The sequence below is a fragment of the Zosterops lateralis genome (genome assembly GCF_965231275.1).
Source record: "Zosterops lateralis genome assembly, chromosome: 16".
Lineage (NCBI taxonomy): Eukaryota > Metazoa > Chordata > Aves > Passeriformes > Zosteropidae > Zosterops > Zosterops lateralis.
This window is the reverse complement of record NC_139776.1, coordinates 4,863,492-4,890,139: the sequence shown is the minus strand read 5'-3', so window position 1 is coordinate 4,890,139 and position 26,648 is coordinate 4,863,492. Positions and strand designations below refer to the sequence as shown.

The following is a 26,648-nucleotide window of genomic DNA, read 5'->3' as shown; positions in this document are numbered from 1 at the left end:
CCAGGAGTATATCAAAGATATTTGTTTCCATAGAATCAGAAAGTATTATTGTAAAACACCCTTGGTTTTAAACTCTTTATAGAGAAGTCCCATGTGCCACTGTGGAAAGCCCTTTGGCCCTTGCAAAACTCTTTCTTCGGTGATTGAAATTAGAGAAATAATGGTACACATCAACTCTGCTTAGAGGAAGAGTAGCATTTTCTAATCCATTTAACACAATTCTGTGGGTAATTCTCCTGATGGCTTTTATTCCTTCCACGTTTAACACGCACCGAGACATTAAATACTCAGAATTCACCTGAAAGAAAATTTCCATTATCCCACCTTCCATCAGCTTGGAGAAGTGCTTTGGAAAGCCATTAAAACACACCACATCCGGAGGGGATGCTGCCCTGAAGAAGGCACCAGTGTGCTCATACAAGTCACCCTGACCCAGCTCACTCTGCTCCCCAAAACCTCAACTCCCAACTTGTCCTGGAGATGAGGACACCACAACCCGGGTCATGTGAACAACCTGTGCTGAAGTGACACGGCCACTAGATGTCATTCCTTTTTCACTCAAATGGAGGGCAGGGAAGTATTTCCCTGGCAGAATAAAGTGTCTCCCACACACCAGGGAGGTGTAGCAGGGCTCTGGTGCAAGGTCCAGTGGCCCCACAGACACAAACCTCCCTCCAGAGAGAATAATTCTGTCCTGGCAGGAAAAAGGACCACACAGCTCAAACCTTGCGCTGTATTTTATGGCTTTAAGTGTACCATACTGAAGGAGATCTTTAACCACAACTTTGCATCAGAAAGGACTTGGAATATCCGTGGTGGACAAGAAGCACAGGTGTGCTGTTACATCCACTGGAGCAGCAGCACAGCCTGGGGATTGATGCCCAGACCTGAGAATGGGGTGGGTTCAGCCCATTTTGCTGTGACTCAGGAAGAATTCAGTGCATTTCTTCTTAGAATCTAGGTCCAGGTCACTGTGAGAGAACATGCTGTTTGGGAGCTGTCAGAGCACCAAGCCCAGCTCCCGATGGAGATGGGAAAGAAGGACCCAGACTCCAGAACTGATAAGAATCCAGATTGGGTCCACAGGAGCATAAACTGGGCTCTGCATGACTTCCTTGAGTTCTGTGACATATCTACAGTTTGTAAGAGTATAACCAAGGGGAAAATTTGGTCCTAGGCTAATAAATATTTAGAGACCCTTTAGGATGGAATGAAAATTCAGAATAATATAAATAATAAAAACATTCCTCCAAGGATGTTCAGTGACTTGAGCACAAAGAAGTTGGACCTTCTGTATTTGTAAAGATTTGATGTCCATTTAAGATACATCACTTACTGCTCCTTGTTGACCCTCATATGAATACAGACAGGGGGTACACAAGCATTTCTCATTTATTTGCATATAGACCTCTGCACTGCCCTGTGATTTCTAAATTTACTATGCACATTTCAGATGCTCTACATCTATGGATTATGAAGGCTGGAATGAACCAGACCACATCATTTCACCTTCCAATTCTTCATTTTTACCTTAACCAGCTCTAAAAAATTGTCATTTACAATGCCTGTTTTTTTCCCCTTGCCCTCCAGGAGTACCTTGGAACACATGAGAACAGAAGAGAAGATGACTGTGCTAATAAAACATAAGAAAAATCTTTAACTGATTAAAACCAGATGTACTGAAGAATGTCTACATGTTTACTGCCAGCCCACACAAATAATCTGTTAGACCTATCAGTGAAATACAAATTTTACCAGCTACCTGTTACCATTTAGAGTACTTACAGCCCTCTTGAAATCATATCCAAGCCATAAAACCCAAATATCTCTCACTGCTCAGGATTTTGCTCATAAGTATTAATAACTCTGATATGTCTACAGGCAATTGCTGTGAAAAACCTGCATCCTCTTTGGTGCAATCAGACATGGGCTGTTTGCCACGTTATTCCAGCTCCTTCAGTGCCTTGGCCAAATCAGTCTCCAAGTAAGTTTTGCTGGTTCATGAATCAGTCTTTTCCCTTTTTCTCCCCTGAAAGTCTTTATTCCACAGTTATCCATCAAAGTTCCTCCTATCTGCCCAACCAGCTTGGAGAGACAGCAAATATCAACATCCATGGATTAAAACCACTCTGCCCATGCATCACCCTGCTGATGTGTGGATACTCACAGTGCTGGTGGTGAACTCAGGGGGGTTGTCATTCACATCTGTCACTGTGATGATGGCTGTGGCCGTATTTGAGAGACCATAGTTCAGATTTCCTTCCATATCTGTGGCTTGCACAATGACTATGTACTGCTGAACTTTCTAGAAAAGAAAAAAAAAAAAGAAAAGGAAAAGATGAAAGACAAAGAACGCACCTTGAAAAACGCCTTGGTTTATTTTCCATATGCAAGTGTGATCTTTAAGCAGACTAAGAAGTTAATTGGATAAAAAATGTTAGTTAAAAAAATCAATTAATTTTGCTGCAATGTTTCTGAAGTGATTTTTGCATAGATTGGTGGACATCGCCTGTCTCATGGGAAAATAAAGGTCTTACGGGCAAAATTCCCTGGTTGTAGCTGACATTTTTATTAACTTCAAAGTATTTTCTGCAACATTAACTTCTGTCTTCTGAAAACCAGTAAAAGTTTTGTTCATGTGTTTTCACTGAAAACATTGCTAAGAACATTATACCCCCAAAATTGTCATCAACATTGCCTGGCAGCCCTCCAGCTCGTTCTGCTCACACAGTTTGATGCCCAAAAAGCATTAAAATGCTCTTCGTGTTTCAATCCTTAACACAATCCTGGTAAATAAGGAGAATTTAAGTCCAGTATGGAAGAAAAAAAATAATTCAATGCAATAAACAGCAGTTCAGCAGAACTAATTTAAATTCCTGAGCACCCCCTACGACACAGCTCTCAAAGGAAAAAAAAACCTCACAGAGCCAGCCATAAAAATCACACAGTGAAGTTCTAAAGGATGCTGTAAGTCAACACAACTGGAAAATAAACCTGAATAAAATAGGAGAGGCCATCTGATGTTGCATGTGTACAGATCTTCCTGGGATCTCTTTATTTAGGAATATCTGCCTGCACCAAGAGAAGTCTCCTGATCTTTACAACCAGCCTCAACAATAAATTTCCATTTAGATCTGCAGAATTTACTTCTTGCAGGATATTCCTTACATGTTGTGCTCACAGAGCACTTTACAGGCAGATAGGAAAGCAAAGCTCCTCTCCTGAAAAGGGGCAAAGGGATGCAAGAGAACCAGGGGAGGATCCAGCCAAAAACTCAACACAACTCTGCTCCTTAAGGCTGCAGGTGGCACATTACAGAGCCCTAAAGGTCTGTAAACCAAGTGGAGGCAGAATTTTATGCAGGAAAAGCTTTTTTGTGAAGTCAAGTGAAGGGACTTTGATGCAAGGAAAGACCAACTACCCCCAGAACACAGCTCAGGTACCCAGGGCTGCTCCTTCAAGGTGCCAATGCTACAAGTGCGTGTAAAATGTCAAATGTCCTCTGAAGTTTCAAAGGGCAAGAATTAGGTCAATTAGATCTCTTTATTCCCATATAAACATCCTTGAAGTGCTGTAATTGGCTCAGTTCTTTAATTCTTCTGAGTTGCCAGAATAAGAGATCTGCATTTTAGTTTTATCTTGATTCCAGGGCTTTTAATTGACCTGCTAAATTGACAAGACATCACACTTAGGGATCCATCAGCACCTTGCAACTGGAATATATTATGGAAATGCACTTTCATTATCTCTTCCTATCTTGTATAATAAAACATGAGGGAGAAACTATTGTTAGCCCTTGTTTTGTCTCATGCAAGAAGGTGCTGCTCACTGCTCCATTTGTAAAGCACTGCACAAGGCTGAAATGTCCTTATTAGTGAATGCAATTTCTATTTCATATTTAGCTTTTCCTTCTTTATTTTCTGTTATAGACAACCTGGGAGGCTGACGGAAGTATTTCCTAACAGGCCAAATACTTTGGTTTAAATAACAGAAGGTTTAAATCATAGAAGTGGGGAGGATACTTAAAAAAGTAGCAGCAACCAGATTTCACATAAATGAGAAAAAACCATGTCTGTGTATGTATACTCACAGACCCCAGGTTTACAACAGAGTTGTTTTATTTAACAAAGCACCATTCACTGAGCTCTGCAGTGTTAATAGAAAAATCTCACACAAATTCAGAACACTAAATTAAAGAAGTTTAAAGAAAAGATGTTGATCAGATCATACGACACACACCCAAAAAGGAAAAAAAAAGGAAAAAAAAAAAGATATTAGGTAGAATCCTAGAGACATCCCCAAAGTTGTACTGATTTCCATCTGAACACAAAACTGTTGTGTTTAGAGCAAAATTGGATTCTGACATGGAGAAGGGTGTGGGAAATTGTATAGAACCCAGACATATGAACCATAGAAATATCTAGGTTAGAAAAGACCTTTAAGATCAAGTCCAGCCATAAAACCAACATGGCCAAGTCCACCAAATGGAAATAGTCTGAGATTTGTTCTGCCAAATCTTCAGGCACATCCATCTCCAGCCACATCCAGCTCCATCTGAAAGGCTCCAGCACTGTGGGCATATAAGAGTGCTCCTTTCAAGTGCTTAGTTTTAGTTTATAACTAATTCAATCTCCAGTGAGATTGGCCCCAGCAGATAACAAATTACTGATTTTTTGTTTTTCTCTAGCTAATCTTTTTGCTTTTGTGCATTAAGCTGATTTTATTGAACTATTCAATCAATTTCAATTTCAGCATGTCCTTCTAATTTGTCACATCGTCTCCAGGGGCATCTCAGTTTGTTGTCCTAATAGTATTATTATTGTTACGACTATTAAAAAAGAAAAAAAAAAAAAAAAAAGGCAGCCTCATGCCCCCAAGCACGAGAGACATTTTCTCAATGGCATTTGATCATACAGAATAATTCTTCTATTCTCTTTCTTTGCAAAAATGACATTTTAAATAGCACAGGGCAGAAACTGCAGCATAGAGGTAAACCAAACTGGTCCTAACATTTACTCTGTGTTTGCTCTGCTGGTGATGCTGTGGAGCTCAGGAAATGAGCCTGTGGCCCAAGGGGGTCTAGACTAAAAACCCAGTCCCAGGGAAGCCTGTGGGAGGTGCCTTGGCAAATGCTTTAATAAATCTAACTGATCTTCATGCTACAGCAAAGCAAATGTGCTGTTTCTACTCCAGCCATGGAAAAAACCCTCATCTTGATAAGTGCAGAGCTTTTACTCTGACCTAAAAACCATAGAAGGACTTTTGAAGGAAAAAAAATTATGAAGGAAGGAATAATTAAAGGAACTGTGGCAGATCTAATCTGTCTGCTCTTCTGTCAATCATTTGATAGAGGGCCCCAAAGAAATACATCAGCTAAATTCCAGAGGATGGGAATTAGTTGAAGGAATCTGTTAAGCTGGTTAATGGGAAATTAGTCAAGGGCTTGGTTGAAAAGGTTCCTTGTACAGGAGGAATGGCAGCTTGGAAAAAGGGCAACTGTATAATAGAAAAGTGTGATTTAATAGCACAAAATACAGGAAAATGCAGCAAGGCACCAACACAATAAAACTTTCCTGGAAGTTGTTTTACTGAACAAGAGGAAGGAAGGCTCTCCTCATGTCTGTCCTGGGTTGTAGTGTAGGATGTACACGAGTATTTATTCTATCACCATCTTCATGAGCTGTTGGAACCAGGTGGGGCAGTGTTTTCCCAGGCCCCTCCTTTGGGCTCTTCTGCTAATGGCCATCAATGCCTTGCCCAGGACTCACAGGGAACTCCCTCCAGGAGCTCTCTCTGTTTAATGGGCCATCAAGGACCCACTGCACGACTCCTCATCCCATTGGGAGATGCTCCACCCAGGGGGAGGAGCCAAGCATTCCCACCTGGAGAGAATCTGGGATTTGGGACAGGACAAGCAGCCCTGACCCACTGGATTCCCAGAGGAGCAGAGCTCCCAGACCTTTCTGTGAGATCACTGCTTCAGGAAGAGCCCCTCACCTGGACTGCTCCCACCACCCTGCTCAGGTTGTATTCTGACTCTGTCAGTGGTGTTTTGTGTTATTGCATTTATTTTACTTTATTTTACCTTTTTTCCTTTCTTCTTATTAAACTGTATTTCTGACTTGGAGCCTCTCACTCGTTTTGCTTTCAAACCACGACAATGTCCCACCACCTCCCTGCACCTCCCAGCACAAACGCCACTGGCAAACATCCTGTGTGCAGCTCCCAGCCCTGCACATCTGGCAGTGCTCATTGCCTGTGCCAAGCACCCCGGGGCTCATTGGGATGCTGAGCACAATCCAGGCCCTTGTGCTCACTGCTGAGCCCCCTGGATCCAACCAGGTGCCGACACTGAAGAGCCCATCACCGGAGAAGAGCCTGGAAGAGCCTGCCTTGTTTAGTCTAGCAAAATGAAGGCTGATAGCAGATATGATTGCTGTCTATAAATAACATCGGGAGGATAAACACTAGGAAGGCAAAGATGCAATTTGAACTAAAGGACAATGTTGACACAAGAACAAATGGGTGTAAACTGGCCATGAATAAATTTAGGCAGGAAATTAGTAGGTCCTTCACCACTGGAGGAGTGAGATGGTGGAGCAATCTAATACAGGGTCTGGGGAGCAAAATTGTTCAAAAGAATCTATTAAATTAAGGCTAAATCCTCTTGGTCTAGGTAGAAATTATGACAAATTGAGCTAAAGCAGAAGGCAGATCTCTCAGCATTCTCTGTGTACAAACAACTTTCTAAAAAGAAAAATAAGAAATCCCATTTCAGGCCAAATAGCATGGACTGTTCATGTGAAAAGGCTTAACACCGATTGTTATCACTGAACCAGCCCCATTCCATTGGCACACACAAAGGACCAGGTGCCCCAAACAAAATTACAGCTACTGCAAGTGGCTCTCCCCATCGAGACAGAGGCTGGCACGGCTCAAATCCCTGGCTGAGCTGAGCACAGCCTTGCTGGGAGAGGGTATAAACAAGAGTAAATCGTATTCAGAGACAGAGCAGAAAAGAACAAAGTATTTTAAAATGAAGTCCTACTAATGGAGTGCTACCTGTGATCCCAATTTTCAAACGAGCACGCACAGTATTTGAGAAATGTGGCTATTGCCAGTTTACACAGGCAATTATTACACATCACACACGGGCTGGGGAACTGTGTATACCAAAGTCCAGAAATGCAGTAATTATGTGATTAAATTAATCTGCATTATGGACAAAGGGTTTGCAAAATTAGGACCTACATTTTCAAAGCTCTGTACAAATATTGTCCAATTAATTACTACTTCCTGAGAAATGTATGACTAGCTAATTTTAGCATCACGTCTGGTAAGGCAAATAAGGTTACCAGGATGTAGGATGTATTAGCAGGAATCTATTGGTGAAGGAGAAAGAAAAATCTAAATTCTATTTCCTCCCGTGGTTATCCTCACATCTTTTTTTAATCTATGTTTTTTCCATCTCCCCTTAATTTTGCAACACCAGTGAGATGTTCTTGTGATTTGTTTTCTGAATATTTTTTTTTGCATGCTAGTGAAGACTTGATGTTCATGTTTTTGGGTATCAGAGATGGCAAACACACCATTAATAAATGCTGCACCAGAACCAGGAAAGGCCATTTAAAAACAAATAAACTTTCACTTGACTCAAGCAGAGTTACTTTTTCCAAAAAGACCAAACTAGCCACCATTTACACAAAGCCCACAGGAAAAGCTTTCAAAGCATCTATCCCTTAATACTCCCTTGGTTAAATAAAACCAGATTTCCAGCAGAAAGCCCCTTTTTGGAAGCTCTGGGAAGAGGGCAGCTTTCACAGAACACTCAGAACTCAGCACATCTGCAGCTCCCCCAGCAATGCTGGTGCTGAGTGAGCTTCACCCCTGTGCCAGAGTTGAGCAGAGTCTTTGATAAACCTTGACTTTTTTATTTGATAAACCTTTGATAAACCTTGACTTTTTCATTTCTCCCAGACAACACAGCATCACACTGTGGCTGCAGAGTCCTCGGCAGACATCAAACTCTGGGCTGTAAATCCCAATGCAAAGGCTGCTGCCTGAGCTAAAAGGATTCAGTTTTGCCCCATCACAGCTTCACTGTACCAGAGCAGCTCCCACCTGGGGTATTCATGTTCCTGCTAAGACAGGCATAAAACAAGGGAGGGAATGCTATTTTATAAACAAACTGGGCCATTTGCTCAGTGCTGCACAGTGATGCAAACCGCCAGGGCTGTTTTCTCCATTTTGCTGGGGCTATACTGGCTTTTCCTCCAGCATGGCAAGGTGTTCCCCTTTCACAAGCCTCTGGTGTATTTGATTTTATGAGCTGCCTGTGATGGCAGAGCCCCAGGCAGGAGTTGTGCAGGTCTGATTTTGTCCAGCAAGGCAGAGTTTACTCTGGTGGGAACAGCCTTGTGCTAACCACAGGCTGCCTTTCTTCCTAGCAAAGGTGTTGATGTGACACCCTGGTCAGACCCTGTGTATTCCTGTGACCCTCTGACCAAACCTGCCCCCACCCAAACACCAATAAACTCCCCTGTGCCTCAGTCCCACCACCCACAGCAGCTTCACCCACACCTCCAGCCTGGAGGAGCTGTTCCACTGCCCTTCAAAAACCATTTTGTCTGATACAAATGAAGGTCCATGGCCAAGCTTAGGGTTTCCACTTGGCACTGGGGCTCTATTGACATCCACCTTTAACAGCTTTCTCCTGGCAGCCTGATTAACAACCAGCAATTAAACTTCTTCTTAACACTTTCCCTCTCAGCACCTAAGACACATAATGTGGAGGATCTCACACCTTATACAACTCATCTTATTCTCTCTTAAGCTACTGCACTTTATGATAGTATATTAATGTGTTACAATTTACACCTTTTGACCCATTTGGAACACCATTAACGTTTCCAGCTTCTCCCAGGGCGGGTGTCGAATCTCTCACATAAGTGTAAATGGGACCTGCTCCAGCTTTTAGCAGCTCTTTCCTCTTTTGTGTGGCAGCTTCTGAAAGCAAAACAGCCTCTGGTGGTGGGTACAACATCCAGCACTAGCAGGCTGAGTTTTCCTATGAAAGCAAGAGGAAGTGCTTTAAAAGTTACCTGAAAGGAAGTGAAGATGATCTTTTTATCACACAGAGGTTACAACATCAAAGAATGCCAGAAAGCCTTTCAGGAGTCTACTCTGTTTGGCCTTTTAGTAGCGTTGAGACCAAACAGTTCAGTGGCTGCTGCCCAGGGCTGCCTTTTCTCGTGTCACTCAGGCAGGGGAAGTGGTGAAGTGGAAACCGCTCCTGCACTGGCTACAGAGCAGACCCCGGCAGGCATCCCAAAAAGCCTTCCAGCATCCTGGCCACATCTCCCTGGAGCCTCCCAGACAGAAGGTCTGTGAACCAAACAGAATTGCTCATGCACCTCGTCTCAGGGAGAGTGCCAGGACTCTGCTGAGCAGCTCCAGGAGCAGGGTATTGACTGAGCAGCTCAGCTCTGAGAGAGATCTGCCAGTTGTCAGGGATACACAGGGAAGCTCAGAAATAGAAACTCCAAGCACTGAAACAGCCCTGAGACAAAAAAGGGGAAAAAAAATAATAAAAGGAAAAAAAGAAACCAAACCAACGCACAGCAGACAAATAACTGGAAATGATAAGACAGGCTGGGGATCCTGATGGATCATTTTAATGATTCTCTTAACAATGTCTGGTGCCAGCAATACTGTGCACAGAGAGGGCTGTATTAGACTGGAACAGAGGTGCTTCGAGTGCAATATGCTGCCACCACATTCATCTCAGGTAGATACTTTTTTCTCTTTTTTGGAGTTTTTTCCCCTAAGGGATTAGACACTGAGCCTGGGTTATCAAGGTGTTGAAAAAACACCCAAGCTGCAGTGAAAAACGTGGAATTTCAATGCAGCAACTTCTGCCCAAAGAAGGGGGAATACAGGGAAATACATCCACCAAAACAATGAAATGACCCAAACACACCTTGCAGGGAGTTTGCCAGGCTCTGACCCCAGCTGGGGTCACTGGTGGCAGCAGAATGTTTAGAAGTGTGCAAGGTGAACAGCACAGTGGGGTTTGTTATTAACCTGATACTCGTTCTACATTTCGATTGCAGAGGGTGGGCAATAGAGGCCACAACACTTCTTACCTGATATTTGAGCACAGGCTTTTCCCAAAACTTGAATGAAGTGACTCAGGTGCTATGAGCTGACTTCAAAACTATTGTCAGAATTATTATCAAAATTATTGTCAGAAACCCCATTGTTACAGTATCTCTGTCCTTGGATAGTATCAACTTTTCTGATTAGAAAGACTGTAAGTTAATGAGCTTCTTACATGGTTCTCTCATTGATATCAACATCAGAATCACAGAATCACTAGAAATGAGCATCTCTCTTTTCAGTGATCCAAACTCCAGATTAGATGCAAATCCACAAGGAAGCAGGGGAGAAATAAGGAAACTGAATTACCTGCTTCTGACAGTCATGCAAAGGGATGGCAGAGAGCTGGCATGAGCTACAGATAAATTTCACTAAAAAAAAAGAGATGTGATGAATATCTTGGATAATGTATTTCGATTCTGACTACAGCCTCTGTGACAGAACAGAGGAGGGCTGTGATTAAGGCTGCAGCTTGGAAGATCTGGGTTTCTTTAGCATTTTCCCAAACCCTCCCCAAGTGACCTTTAGCAGGTCATTTAATTTTTCCATGCAACAAAGAAATTGAAAATAACACTTCCAAATGAAATTAAAATTCTTTCTGATGTAACAGCGATACCGTGAGAGGAGAAATCCATTTTTTGGCTGGAGCACTCAGCCTCTGGGATGAGGGAGGCTGCAGAGCTCCCACCTCCAGCCCCTTCCCTCTGTACAGGACAGAGCTGGTGTCCATCAGCACCTCTCAGGAACAGGAACCAGCTCCAACCCAACTCCCATCAACACTCTGCAGCCTTTATGCCCCAGAGATTCCAGGTCATCTCACAAAGAGCACTTAAAAGGAGACCTGAGGAATAAGAAGCCTTCTAACTTTTGGCTGAGGCAATTTCTGTAAAACCATGAAATTACATTTGGCTTTTCTTGGGCAGGGAGAGATGAGCAATAGTTCAAAGTCTGGGTGGTCACACAGCTCCCAGTGCTGCAGAGAGGTGCCCTGTGGTAAATATGCCAGCAGTAAATTGATGCTGCTTCCAGGTGCTTTCTGCCACTTACTGACAAAAGGAGTGAGTGCTGAGACAGAAAAAACTCAAAATCTCAAGGCAGAGAAGGGAAAGTAAACAACAATCTCAGAAACATTTTTTTTTTTTTTAAGTAAAAAACAACCTTCTTTGGACTTGTGCAAAGCAAATTTCTCCTGCGGCGTGTAACTTCTTGGTGATTACCCAAAGGCCAGGCTTTAGGATAAAAAAAATATCCTAGTTATGTCCATTGCACTCTTATAATCCACAAAACCTTTGCTGTCAAATGCTGCCAGAGCAATTTAATAAACAGGGAGAATGCCTTAATGTATTCTGAAACCTGAAAACCACCCATCATTAGCCCCACATGCTGTTTTCCTACTTTCTCTGCTTTAAGCCATTTAGCTGCTACAGCTGTTTTTCTTGTAAGTCTGGCTTCTGTTTTTATCAGCCTGATTTGTTTTCTGGTGCATCACGCTTGATTAGAAAGAGGAAGAAAAACCTTTCACAATTCAGGTAAAACTGCCTTCTTCTTTAAGCTCTGTCAGGCTGGAAGCTTGAAAAAGATCATCAGGAGGATCAGTGTAGGTGAATAAATATTCATAATATTGCTCATTATTTGTACTTGGTCTCATTTTTGCAGATAAGCTTGAAATTCCACACTCATGACACCACTGATGTAGCCAGACCTTTCTTTTTTTCTGAGGAACATGAGGGTTTTTAAAAACCTGTCAGTGCAGCAACTAAAAAAATAAAATCAATGTTATATATTCAAACCATTTTGTCAAATCCTATATGTACACACGTGGTATGAACAACACTAAGATCCTGGATTTTAAAATTGTTGGCAGTCAGGAGCACAACACAAGTCTGGGGCATCTGTACTGTGTTGACTCCTTATGGTCTGGATAAAATAAACTCATTTGGTGTCATTTGTTATTCACTGCTGAGAATTATTTTAAGAAAATGGCTTGGCTAAGTCCCTGCTGGCTGCATATCATCTGTGCCTTATGAATTGAAGGGAATGTCCAAACAGAGAAGGAACAGGTTAGAGCCACAAAAGCAGCTGATTTAATTAAATTTGGCAGAAGGAAAGGTTAGTGGAAAACAGTCAAATAACAGGGAAGAGATTAATGTGATATGCTCCCTATTGTATTTCTCTTAAGAGCTGCTTTCACCCAGCGTGGGCAGGGTCATGTTGTGTCGATTTGCTGAGGGAGAAAGTGATTGACAACTTCTGGAAAAGAAATTCAGTTTGGTTGTGAAGTTGGAAATAGTGAAGGGGGCTTTTGTCAAAACCAGCTCTGCCTGCAAAGACTTTGTTTCCCTGCCTTGGAAAAGAGCTACATGAAAACAGGTGCAATGAAAAAGATTCTCCAGTGCTGTGGGAAAATGAACTGAAGGCTCATCCTGTGAGTGAAGGATCTTTTTTTTTTTTTCTGGCTGGAAATTCTGACCATGACAAGAAACAAAGGCATTTGAACATGAGCAATATTTGATCTTGCTAATTTTGTATATATTAATAATTTTAAAGATGTAACACACAAGAAATAAAGACATGCAGTTGATTCAATACTTGACTTGTTCTATGTCCCAGTATAAAAGGGCTACAATTCAGACTGATGAAAAAAAACCAAAACACTTAGGTCCAGAGAATAATACAAAATAAAATTTGTGATAACTTATCAAATGCTACACAGCTACAATTACTTCAATGGTACAAATCACTCACTGAGCAAGGTCTAGGATTAATGAAGGATAAAGTGCTACACTTTTCTGAAGGAGGCATCTCAGCTTTTTTTACAAGCTAATGATCCTGATATTTATATCTATTTGTATTAGATAAATAGAAGGATTTTTTATTAAACATTTTATTAATGGATTTGAGAGAAGTCACGAATGGGTAATTATGTGTACTCTTACAAAATAAAAGGCCAGCAAAAGGAAGAACTATTTTCAGACAGAAGTCTTCATAGCATGAGGCTTCCCATGGAGCTCCCTGATGGTTGTCAGCACTCACTGCTCTCTGGGGTACAGCATTTGGGAAATGAGACACACTGATCTCAGGAAAATATTGACTGCTACACTGATCCATCGTGGGTTTGCAATGGGAAGTGGCTGCAGGGCATTTGGGCAAACTTAGTTTTGGGTTCCATTATAAAATAAAATACATTTCATGATTCTCACCTTATTCCCCAAGACCCAGCAGAGAAACAGCACAGTGAGGTCTGAGCCCCAACCTCTGGAGACTCAGGGGTTTTGCAGATGCTTTTCCAAGGGAGCCATGGCCCAGTTCCAGCAGGTACCTGCTCCCTGCTTTGGAGAGCACAGCTACTATCCCTGCTCACAGGGCTTCCCACATGAGATAAAACCAGGCAAGTGAGGAACAGGAACAAATGACTTCATGATAACCTGAAAAACTGCTGATAAACGAAATGATTGAGATGCCAGGCTGGCAGAGTGCCACTGCAAGAGCTGCTGTGATGAGCAGGGACGTTTTCCTTCCCATACTGAGCCTGTCAGCCTTAATCAGATCTGCCTTAGCAGAGTCTCTCTACAGCCAGGTGAGACTCCAAAGAGAGCAGCCACTGCCATCCATGGAAACTGCTCCATGTCAGGAGAGGGTCTGATCAGAGCAGAGCTCCAGAAAAAGCAGATTGATATAAGGCGTCTGAAATTACAAAGCTCTGTTTATTAATTTGAAAGAGGAGGGAGTAGACCAGGAAGGATTTTTGATAATCCTAAATTGTCCCAGCTGTACAAGGAGACCTTTGGAAGGGTACCTTGGGCTATTTCTGGTGACTGTGTATGACAAGAGGACGGAGCAGCAGTCATAAGGCACTGCAATAATTGAAGGCAAAATTTAATTTTCCCAGATCAAAGCCTTAATCAAACAGCATTTAATTTCTATGCTTTTTGTCATCTAAGGGATGTGCAGGATCTTTGCAAGTGTCAAAGGCCTTTAGGTGACCAGGAGCAGGTTCCATCATAGCAGGAGAAATTTTATAAAGGAATTGGCACTGTAGAAACCCCCTCAACAACCTCCCAGGTTCCTGTAATATGGAATTAACTTCACATTGCCACGAGGTATGAAAGAGGAACTTGCCAGCCACCTTTATGTGATGAAATGCAATTCCTGCAGTTACAAAATTGGAGGAATGTAGCATTTTCTTGGCTATTCACTGCAAGAAGGACATTTCAGCACTTCAGCACTCCCCAGTTCTGGCTACATTTCCGCTTAAGAAACATTTATGTAGGGAAGTGCTGAATTTCCTACAAGAAGCAAAATGACCCTGAATTTAGTAGGCTACATTATCAAATACTCAAAAGTAACAGACTGAAATGAGAAATTGCAAAGCATAATTCTGCCAAGAAAATTAATCCTTGTTAACCCATGACCTGATCATATATGATGCTGCTCTGACGAGCTTACTGAAATGCTATAAATAATGCCAACATATTTTATTTTCTTTGTAGGCATAAATATTGACAAATTCATACTCATTAAACTTCTGCAAGCTGAGAATTATTCCTGTTCCTCAAATGGGGATCAGGCAGAGGAATTAAGCCTCTTTTTTCAGAGGAATTCATTGGTTTGCAGAGTCCAGTTGGAGATGCTGAATGCAATTTTAAGCCTTCTTTATGCACAGAAGTAAAACTGTATTGATTAAATCCACCCTCACAATGTTACTTCTTTTCCCCCCACCCTCAGCTCAGACCTGTTTCTATGTGCAAGACAGTCCTTTTGCTGAGTTGCATCAGTTCCCTGAGCAGAATTATTCCAAACAGAAACTTTTTGCACATGTAAATAAACTGACTGTAAGTTCAGGGGAGCAATTCATCGCTTTGTGCTCAGTGACAGAACCAGTCCAAGAATGTAACTGCAGACTGAGATTTAGGTACATAAAAAAATCATTGAGAGACAAGCTGGGGTGTGGATTTAAGCCTCCACAGGATCTGCTTCATGCCACCCATCACCTGCCATAAACCTGGGGTGTCTCATCCCACTCAAGGGTACCACGTGTGAGCCGGAATTTGTTCAGGCTGTGTTAATTGCAAACAACAGTCCTTATTCTAGTACTGATAATTTCCGGCAATTACAAAGGAAAAGAGACACTGTGGGATAAAGACTTCCCTCAAACCAAACTATTTTTGCTTTGGCTGTGATGTGGAATTCAAATGAAACCATCTCATCTGTGGTCCACACTCCAAAATCTCAGCTGCCTGTACAATGCATGGGAAACATCCCCAAAACTGCATCTCTATTTTCTTCAGAATCCAGCTGAACATCTTAGCCCTGCAGCAGATTTAGGAGGAGCTGATGAGATTCTAAGTTTAAGACCCTCCAAAATACCAGTGAGACGTGTGCTTTTGGAAAAGCAAATTAATATTTCTCCTACTCCTGCAGCAGTGTGAAGCTTCTCTGGAGCTGCTCACCTCAGATTCAGGTGTATGAACTCACACTAAGCACCTTTAGTGCACTAAATGTTGTATGTGTGTTGCTCTATTTCCTCCTCTTCTCAGACAAAACCATGCTGGGGAAGCAGAAGAACCAAAAGCTGAGGTTCTTTGCTGCAAGAAAGAATTAGGGCTGTGAGAGCAGGTTCCATGTGGAGCTGGTGGGACCATCCTCTTCAGGCAGAATGCAAAGGGATTCAGTACTCTGGTCCTTGGTCCCTCAGAAGAAGCTGGAGGCTGTGATAAGTGTGTGTAAAGAATTTTGTGAAATGGATTGACTCCCTGTGGGGAGTAAGGTGAGATCATGAAATGTATTTAATTTTCTCATAAGTTGAAGTCACATTTGTGTCCCAGAGTGAAAAGGTTTTATCTCACCCCACTAACAGCAGTGTTTACCCCTCTGCCTTGGTTAATGGGAGCTGTATGGATTTTTTTATTTCTCTTTTTTTCTCATAGGAAATGTCAGAACAGTCCAGATTTAGAGATGTATTATCTGACAGCAGAAACAAAGTGCTACCTCACACCAGCTACATCAGGTCCTTACTTTGAGTCATTAATGTCTCTAACTAAGCCATTAGCCCATGGAATCACTGATGGGAGCCTTTCTCATGGAGAACACAGCATACACCACAGAGATCCCATTTTCACTGCTCTGTCTGGAACAGAAAATACCATCCTAGGCTGGCACCTTCTTTGGTCTAAATATTAGAGGGTGCATGTCTGAGGGGCAGGGATTACCCCAGAGACTCTGCATTGCCTGTGGAGAGGTGCCATGAGCTGGGCTCCTGGAATGCTGAGAGGGCCTTGGGAGGGCTGACCTGAAACAGAGACTGGACAGAGCTGGAGAATAAAGTAAAGATTTACTGAAAGGCCTTTAAGGTGCACCTTGGGCAGGACAAGAGCCTGGCCAGGGCTACACCCAAGGTGGACCCAAAATGGTTGACCAGTCACAAGGTCTTACACTTTTATAAGTTTTGGTCCATTTGCATATTGGAGTTTAATTGTCCAATTACGGCTTCATGCTGTGAGGTCCCATCCTTCTTGTTTTCTCTCTTCAGCCCACTGTTGTTTGTGCTTTTGGGCCTGAAAATTGTCCTTGGTGTTCAGCAGGAAAAGGATTTGTTTTGGCCACGCTCCAGGGGCAACAGGAGGTGTGGATGCAGAGTTTTATGGGTTAGCTCCTGGAGTGGCAGGTGGAGTACATTTGTCTGATGTTGTTTTTCAGCTCCTTTTCCTAAGGGAAGGAGGGAATGTTCAGCCCTGTACCCAGGGGCTGGGTGTGCAGAAGGACTGGGCCTCGGGATTTTCACAAAATGGGAGAAAAGCAAACAAACACAACCAACAGATGGAAACCCTCAGATGGAAGGGGACATACTGGTTATTTATTTAAAGAGCTGTTAACTCCTAATGGAAATTTTCAAGAACCATTCCATTTAGAACTAGCAGAGGTTTATTTGGCCCATATTTTCTGTTTGTTTTCACTCATTTTTCATGTTAAAGAACATTTGCTACCAGTACTCATCTCCAGCATCCTCAATTGCGTATTCCCCAGCATTACCCTGGTTGCCACGGAGACAACTGAGATGCCACAAACAACAGAAAGCTCTTCTGGGGCAGGAGCAGTGCTCCAGGGAAAGAAATAACCCTGGAAAACATGATATCTACCAGCTCTGGCACACAACCATGGAAAGTGGGGGACATTTATGGGACAATCAATGTGCTGGACCCTAAGTCTAAGCAAAATATTTCCCCAGAGCTGCTACCCTGTTGCCAGCTGCTTTTCAAGCTGCACAAAAGCTATAATCCATATTCCTCTAGACTTGATGCCAAAGAATATTTCCTACCTGGATTTGAATAATGTGAATATATTAATTAAAGTTGATAATGGCTGATAATGATTTCCATCAGCAGTAGAATGTTGCTATATTTATCATTATTTATGAGATCACTGTACCTCACTGTAATTTATACAGAGAAGACTTGAAGTAACGTGACTTGACATCTTAACAACTTTTCTGATCACACCTTTAAAGACACAGAATGTTGTTTTCTCAGACAACCAGATCAGGATGGATAAGAAAGAGAAGAGATCAAGCCCCCCAGGTTTTGCTTTGATCAGATTGTCCTTGGAAAGGAGTTGACTTTGAGAGTGGCCACAGCACCAGCAAAATAAAAGGACAATTTAACATTTGTATTAATTATGGGTCTTGTTTTGCAGAACTCAGATATGGTCTGCAGATGGAAGAGGGGCTTAAAGTAAAGAGAGATGTGGGAGGGACAACAGGAACTCTGTGTCTTGTCCTTTCTAAAATCCATCAGGAGCTGACCCCAATGCCGGGGGTTTGGGGCTGGAAACCCTCCCAGCTTCCCCCTGGACTCAGGGAAAGAGCATCTCTCCTTAGGCAGAGCTGAGGGGCCCTTCTCAATGGGAGCTCTGGGAGCAAGCTGGAAGAAGCAAAAGCCAGAGGAGGCAGCAGGAGGAAATCTGGAAGATGTTTTCTGCAAGCTCTTGGGCTGGATGGGTGGGCATGGACTGGACCCTCCCTCAACAGGGAAGAGAGGGGATGATCCCACTAAGGAAACACCCAAATCCTCACACAGTGCTGGATCAGCAAGGTGCAGAACCCCGTGGGGTGGAACTCAGGATTGCCTGGTTCTCAATATGGATGCAGGAGGGATTTTTCCTGCTGCTGCTGTGTCTGGGCTCAGTGGGGCTCCTGGTGGGGAAGAACCTTCCAGAAGAAAAATTAAAGAGTCAGACACTGAATGTCAGGCACCCCCAGTGCTTTCATGGTACTATAACCTAAAACCAGCTAAACTCGATCTGAGTTTAAAAATTGTTTTGTATCAGGTCACTGGCTATAGACATGCAAGTGAAAATTCTGAAAAAAACACCAAAAAAAAAAAAAAATCAAAATAAGCATTTCCTATAAAGCAGGTCCTAGTGATATAAAATTTATAAAACACGAATTCATAAAATATGCAAACCAGATTCACTTTTAGCTGGCATGGCCAAAACTCAGCAACATCAGTAACTGACAGACTGAGGTCAAAACAGTTCAGAAAATAAAACAAGGGAAAAAAAACCCCACCCAGGAACCCCCAAATCTCTCAAAGCTGCTGACATCACTGCTTTTAGTTTCAGCAGACCGTGGCACAAAGACAGAACAAGAGGAATCTTCTTTAAACATTTGTTGTTAAGGTAAATCTAAAATGATTGTCTAGCACAGTGGTAATTACATTGTAGAGCAATCAAAACAGAGACACCGAGTCTAATGAATCCCTACTCTCACCTTTGGAACTGAACTGGAGTGTCTTGTTCACCTCCTTATTAGCCCATAAATATTCTAATTAGGAAGCAACTCCAGATGAATAGGATTAGCAATAAGGATATTTTAGACTAGGTACACAAGAGATACTCAAAACTCTCATGTCTTATCTAAGGCTCTCCTGACATTTATAATCATGTAGAAACGCTAAATTTACATAGCTCTGCCTAATTAGACATGGTTGCAATTATGTTTGTGGGCTTCCTTTTTTTCCTGCCCAAGTATAACTTGCACTGTCAACACAGGAAGCAGGAACTGAATAGAAGCTTGGTAAGAAATAAAAGTGTTTTCTGCTATTTATTTTTTCCTGGTTTTAATTTGAAATTCATATTTTTAATCTTTTTTTTTTTTTTCCTTCCCAAATCCAGGCAAGAACTGGCTGTTATGGATCCAAGTCCAGATCGCTGCTGCTTTAGATGTAAAAAATGTGCTTTTTTTAGATCATCAGCATCTTAAGAGCAGGCACTAAACCAGGCCAAATTCTGCAAAAGGTGACACGTTCTGCCTGCAGCAGGTGGATCGCTCGTGCTCTTGGTGACAGCAAGAAACAAAGAAACTTGTTTCCTTTGAGGACTGTAAGGTCCCTGAAATTCTCACCCTGCTTATGAATTTTGCTAACTGCCCTGGGGTTTTTGATTTCAGTCCCTCTCTGCAGTCTGAACTTGACATTTCTACAAGAATCCTGTGTTTATCTTCCCTGGCCTTCAGAAAGCTGGTGGGAAGCAGGTAATCCATCACCTTGGATTTCTGTGCAGCAAATGTTGGCATTATTGGGCAGAGATTTGATAAATGATGTGTACATTAGAAAACTGGATTTCAATATATTGTCTTTGATGTCCATAATCACAGATAGAGTTCTTTCACCTCAGCTCAAATATAAATCAAAGCGAGTTATATGCACTCAATTTAAGGTGCTTACAAATTCCTCTTTCAGAACTAAACCACAATCATGAAAACTCACCTGTGTCAGCAGACTCACCTGCACAGGGCTGCAGCCATGCCAGGTGGAGATGCTCATACATATAAAAACCCCCAGGACTGGGATATTAGGGAATTCCCAGGACAAACATCCACAAATCTTTTTTACTGACTGCTAGATGCTTAATTATCTCTACTCCTAAATACTTTGCTTATTAAAAAACTAGCATCTTATTTGACTCCCGTATCATGTTTCAAGCTCCATGCCAATGATCAGAGAATCATGGAATCTTGGAACAGCTTGGGTTTGAAAGGACCTTAAAGCTCATCTCCTACCATGGGCAGGGACAACTTCCACTATCCCAGGGTGCCCCAAGCTCCATCCAACTGGCCTTGGACACTTCCAGGGATGGGGCAGCCACAGCTTCTCTGGGCATCCTGTGAGAGGGCCTCACCACCCTCAGATGGAAGATTTTTTTCCTAATATCTAATCTAAACCTGCTCTCTTTCATTTGGAAGCCATTAAATGGCTCATGCCAGCAGAGTCACAGAGCCATTGGAAACCAGGCTGCCTGGTGGCAGAGGTCAGTGGCTCCAGGCAGAGCAGGACTGAAGAAAACTATCTTAATAAAGACTCCCGAGGAATGAGACAACAACCAAAAAAACAGGATGCAAACCTCCTGCTTCTAGCTTCACTGCTTGGAATGTGGGAGAGGTGGAAAAACAACAGTTCTGCTCCAGCAGGTTTATAGAAGCCAAAATTAAACAATTAGGGAACCAAGTCTCCTCCTTCAGCAAACTGAAGCGGAGCAGATCACGCAGCAAAGTGACCCTTGTGAGCACTCCAGGCTGCTCCTGCACAGCCCACGCTGGGAACATCCAGCAAGGCAGCCCAAGAGCCCAACTGCAGCCTCAGTGAATTGCACACCCTGGCTCCACAGAGCTGAAGAGCAGGGGTGTTCCTGAGTGTCTGCTTCTCAAAGGACATACCCAGCATGTTTTCTCTGGCCAGGACATCAGCCCCATCCTTTCTTATCAAGATTTCTGATCAGGGCTTGTATTGGTCAAGGCAGTTGGATCTGAAAGCCTCTGGTGACAGCCCAAGGAGCTGAAACAAAATCAATAACCATAGAAACCCCATCCCATCCCCTGCTCTGCTGTATTTAAGATCAATCAATATGCATAAACGACCAGTGCCAGGCACATCTGCACTAGTCGTGCACATAATCAACTTTGTCTTGTCTCAGCTTAATACAATTTTCCACCATATTAGCAGCCTTTATGATATCCTGTCTTTTCACATAGACGTGATTCAGAATCACTACATAGTTCAATTGGATTACTGGAGTTGCACACAGACCCACACTCTCACACTTCCCCCCCTCCTCCCAATCCACTCTTGGTGACAGCCTTTCCTCACTCCACTGAGCTTGGGATTACAGCCATGCTTAAAGTGTTTGCAAGGAGGTGACATCCGTGGCCACAGTCAGCCTCCACCAATACCTCTGGCAGAAAAATGTGTGTGTATGTATAATTAACAGACTGGGAAAAGAAATGAACAAACTTATCAAATGCCATGCTGAAGCATCCATTAAAAACTGCACACACTTTTAATGACTTGGGTGAGGGTTGCTGTTGCATAAATTTATTTAACGTTAATGTCCCTAGTTTGCTGTAAATTTCACACTGTGAAATTACCAGGGCAGTTCTAATGGAGCCGAAGACTCCAGCTGCACTCCATGATAAAGGAGGAAATAATTATGAATTCCTCTGGGAAGCCAAAGAAAGTCAAAGATCTCTTTGGAAACTGCTCCCAGCTGAGCTGCTCATCAGCCAGCTGAGGAGGTGCAGAGTGCTCCCAGCGCCGGGGGAAGCGGGATGAGCAGGACGCTCCCGCTGACGACGGCGCTGCCATCAACTGACATTTAATTTGGAAGGATTGAAAGCTGGTGTCTGCAACAACCTCTGCCAAGAAACATTATGAACAGTCAAGACAGAGCATGGAAGTGGTTTTATGTTCCAAGTTGGGATGATACTGTGTAATTTTACATCTAATCACCTAGCGCGAGACATAACCGGCACACACGGCTCCAAGAGCTCGTGCCTGCAGCTCTGACAGATGCCTGGATCATGAGAGGATGCTGCACTGTGTGTGTTGTTCTGTCTAGGATGGCATTCTCTATAACCCTTCAAATCCACAGCTAACAGCCTTTGCAAGAGGTTACAAGAGTGGAAAAAGTTAATTCTTCTCTTCCACCCTCCTTAACCTTCTATGCCTACAAATGTCTCTTCCTTCCATTTCTACTTCTCCTTTTAATCTTCCTATTCTTTCTTGTTTCCTTCACACCACCATGGGCTGCCCTGGTCAACAGTGCTCTTCTTGCAGCAGGAGAGCTCACCTGGACAGTGAGCACATCTGGAGACCCCAGCCCCTGCCTCCTTCCCCACCACCACACTCCTTGCCTCGCATTCTACCTTTTGTCAGCTTGGAGTTCAGACCCTCACAAGCAAACCAATCATGGCTCTCCTCTGAGTACACCTCTGAAATGATAAAATAACTCGTTCCTGGTAAAGGAATGAAAGAAATATAAGAAACAAAACCACCTAATGGGGCAGACAGGCAGTATTTATTCAGTTCCTCCTGGTGCATCACTCACAATAATGTCTTGCAGTGTACTTCAGGCTTGTTTCCCAAGAACAAATATAATTCTTATTTATAATGCAACAAAGGATAAAGCAGGTTTCCTGATTCTGATAAGTGACTCTCTGATTATTTCTTCAATAAAAGCCGTCACGTCTTTCAGATTATTCTTTCATGTTTTATTCTGGTTGGGAACAGAGACAGTGCAGACAAGCATCTCTGTGCCTTGAGTCACTTGGTTTATTTCCTCATTTATAGAACCTTGGGACCTGCTAGAAAGCACTTCAGAGGTGCCTAAGGACTTCTGAACTTTGTGGACTGTACTTGCAGCAGTGAGTAACCAAGGCATGGCTCAGGGTCACCCTTTATCAGGTAATTGATCTAAGAAAAGATAACACAGATGATAACACGGAGAGTGTGAGGCATTTTCGTCTTGGATCGTGACAAAGAGCTCCTGGAATAACCAACTCCAGCCCTTCCCAGCAAACAGCAACCCAGGCTGCTGCTGGGGAGCCTGTCAGCAGAATGCCTGCTCACTGCACCAGCACACACCAGACATTGCCTTGATGTACCGAAACGGGGTGAAAAACGTGAACTGAAATGTGATCACCCCTTTGGACTTTCTGCTTTGCATTCCAATTTCTCTGCAAAACATGTGCCACATTATTTACTGTGTCTTCTTTTAAGGTAGCTGTCACCATATGACTTAGAAACTCCAAACATACTAAGAATGGGATTTTCTGTGTCAAAATGTCCCATTGAAATTCAGACACCTCCTTCTCACAGTCTGTGCAATACTGCGAAGCAAACAGGGCCCAGACCTTATTGGGAAAAAAATCCCCAAACAAATGTTGTGTTTATGTAACGATCTATTTATTTAGGGCCACTTCAATCAGATACAGCTGGTTAGACTTGAAAATAACTGCATGTGAAAACGCAAACAATAATTTATGTAACTTTAAATGAGTTTTTTGCAAGATGTTTTGATGCATTTTCCTTGAACGCTCCCCTGCACATCTGGATGTGAAATCTGTAATTTAGCTTTCCTTATTCCCTGTGGAAGTTGTATGGAGAGGACTGTGCCCCTCTCTGAACTGCCCTGGCACAGAGTCTGGGGTCAGCAGAGTAACACAAAATCTATTTCTCAAATGTGTCAGTCAGCCTTTGAAGATGCTGATACTGCAGGCAATGGTCACCCTGAGTTACATTAGCAGCTCTTATTGCAAACACTGGAATTAGTTTTCAGAAGAACATCCCTAAATACCCATTTTGATATGGTTGGATGACAGTAGTGGCAGAGACCATATAGAGAGCTGAAGGGGCCTGAGGATGAAAACTGGTGGAGAATATTATGACAAAATGGCTTTTCATCACAAGATGCTAAGAATGAAACTGCTCCCAAGGACAGGCACTTGAAAGCTCTCCCTCACTTGGAATTTATTTTTACATTGCAAAATGAGTCCTTTTTAAAATGGTTTTAATGGCCTGAGCTAACTTTGACAAAAATTGATCTTTCAAAATGTCAAACATCATTTTAAAAGACCAATATCAATGCGACATTTTTGCAGCTATTAAAACAAAAATGCTAAATCACTCCAGATTTTATTTTCTGACTGGTAATTACAATTAAAAAAAAATAATATTTTGTCCTAATCTGGGGGTGGGGAAAACGTTGTGGGGGCATTTCCTACTTAATCAGGATCATCTACATAAATGATTGCTGATGCTTCAATTTCTAATCTGACAGATAGATCTGAGACATTCTCCCACTTTTTACTTCAGGGGGTCTCAGGGATATGGCCATGGCCAAAGGTGCTGGGGGTGTGCTACCTACCCTAAGAACCATCTGATGCTCTGCAGGTTTCCCTGTAGGCTATTTTTCTAAGGAAATTTGCTCAACTGCTTTGTCAAGAGCTGATAGTCATGAAGCCACCGGGTTTCTCTCCAGCACTCACTGGTGGAAGCTGCTCTGCTGCTCATCTGTAGGGCAGATTTACTGATAGTCCACAGCACTGGTAACCCTTCCAGATTGTCTCTTTATGCTGAAATCTGCTTTCTTTCAAGCCACATCTAGCTGCTGATTTACCAGCAAATACTGTTCATTACCTTCTCTGTCCAACAAATACTGTTCATTACCTTCTCTGTCAAACATTGTCTTCTGATATCAAACTTACATGGGGAGGGAAGTGCACGTAATTTACAAATCTAGTAATGCATTTCCCATCACACTCCTCTGCATTGCCGTGGCCACAAAAAGATGGAATCAGCCAAGATGAAAGCATTTTCAGGGCTGAAGTTTAATGGCTAAAATAATTGCAGAAACATACACATCTCCAAAACAAACCACTTCCAGACTGAATAATGTGTGGAGTATCCTCTCACCTGCTACTTCACAACAGCAGAGGCTCCCCTGTGAGCAAAACACACCCAATATAGGGCAGGACATTTTGATCACAGCAGATCCCTGTGGCTGGGCCAGCTCTACTCTGCTGCAAGCAAACCACAGGGTTGGCCCTGAGTTCAAGGGACAAAGATGCTGCTCTTCTGACCTCTCTGAAATTCACCTTCAGAAGGTGACCACAGTCACTCCTAAGTAGGAACATTTTATTTGGCATGTTCCTTCTTGGGTGGCATCAAACCCTCCCTTTAGAACTGCAGACACCTGGCAGAAAAGCTTCCCACTTCTACAAGAGTCATTTGCTGTTGACTCACAAACCCTGATTCCCATCCTCAGGCAGCTGCAATCAGTCTGGTCAATTTATCCCTCCTTGGGCATCTGCCCAAACCCTGAACCATTAAAACAAGACTCTGCCCTATAAACTGAGATGAATTTCATGTTGGCATAAATAGGAAACTACAATCTATTTTATTTTTCAGGCATGTATAAATAAGGCTGGAAAGACCAACTTATTGAACATCTGGATAATACGAGCCACTGCATTTTTATGCAATTAGTTCCCCTTCTCAATTTGAGCCATCAGATTTGAGGTCACTGAGTATGTGACCTGTTTACTTTAACTGAAAACCACATTTATTTTTCTGGAAAGGCATTTGGAACAGAAAGCATTTTAAGTGCAAAAAAATGAATAGCTTGAATAAAACATTATTGTACTGACATGTACTCTATTTAATGAGGATTTCTTACACAAAGTCCTCAGAATTTTTTAGAAACTGGAATAACAGAACAACAATGAAAGGAAAATATTTAGCCTAAAAATTAGAAGAAAAATGGTGAGGTTACCATGACAAAAGAACAAAACTGCCTCACTGCTTTGGCTCTGCTAATACAAGCTCCTAGATGCTTTAATGTGCATTTTTTGGGAAGAATAACACACAGCTCCATCCTGCCTGCACCTGACACCTTGCTGGCCTTATCCACGAGCCCTCTCCCAGCCTGCAGTGAATGGAGAATAGCCCAAACCTCAGCACCTGATGGTGTGATTATTTATAGCCAGCCTAGCGATGCTCACAAGTGTCTAACAAGAACAGTCCTCCCCTTCAAAGAGCCACCTTCTGCCACTTTTCTGGGTACTAATTAGTACAGAGCTGAAGGAAATAGACAGTGTTCGTGATGCAGAACAGCAAACACCCACATTTTGGTCCCTGTGCACACATTTCTGTATTTTTGGAAGTATTACTTCCTCTGCAAATACAAACGCCATGATCCTGACACTGTTCCAGATGAGATGTACTATAAAAACACGAGATATATCACAATTTAAATTATACTTTACAAAGCATGTAACAGCCTCTCTGCTGTTTACACTGAGAAATTTCTATTTTAAGAATATTTCAGAATACAAGACTCTGTATTTGGTCTTCTGACAATCACAGTCCTTCACATTCAAGCTGCCTTTCTCTTATTCTCAGTTAAGAAAAGTAACTGATGCAGGGTGAAACATCCCATAAACTCACTCATGCTCTGGCAAATGTGTTGAAGACAATATTTAATCAAGAAATGGAGCCAAAGATACTCACAGGAATGAATTCAGCTATTAAAAAAGTAGTACTAGGTCTAGGAAGAAGGAGTTAACAAAGCCTCTCTTTAAAATGCTAATAACAGACAATGGTCTGTGGATAAGTTAATTAGTGGAGCCAGCTTGTGTTTAATTATTTCACTTGACCTGGTGC

General features: G+C 42.5%; 1 protein-coding gene across 1 annotated transcript in view; it reads right to left on the bottom strand.

Annotated features, from left to right (window-relative positions):
- Positions 1-26,648, bottom strand: part of CDH4 (cadherin 4) — a gene marked incomplete at its 5' end in the record, with an annotated part of 425,180 nt that overhangs the window by 40,194 nt on the left and 358,338 nt on the right. Inside the window, one exon of the mRNA XM_083873174.1 lies at positions 2,168-2,305. Coding sequence (XP_083729300.1) covers positions 2,168-2,305 — 138 coding nt within the window. The remainder of the gene's footprint in view (positions 1-2,167; positions 2,306-26,648) is intronic.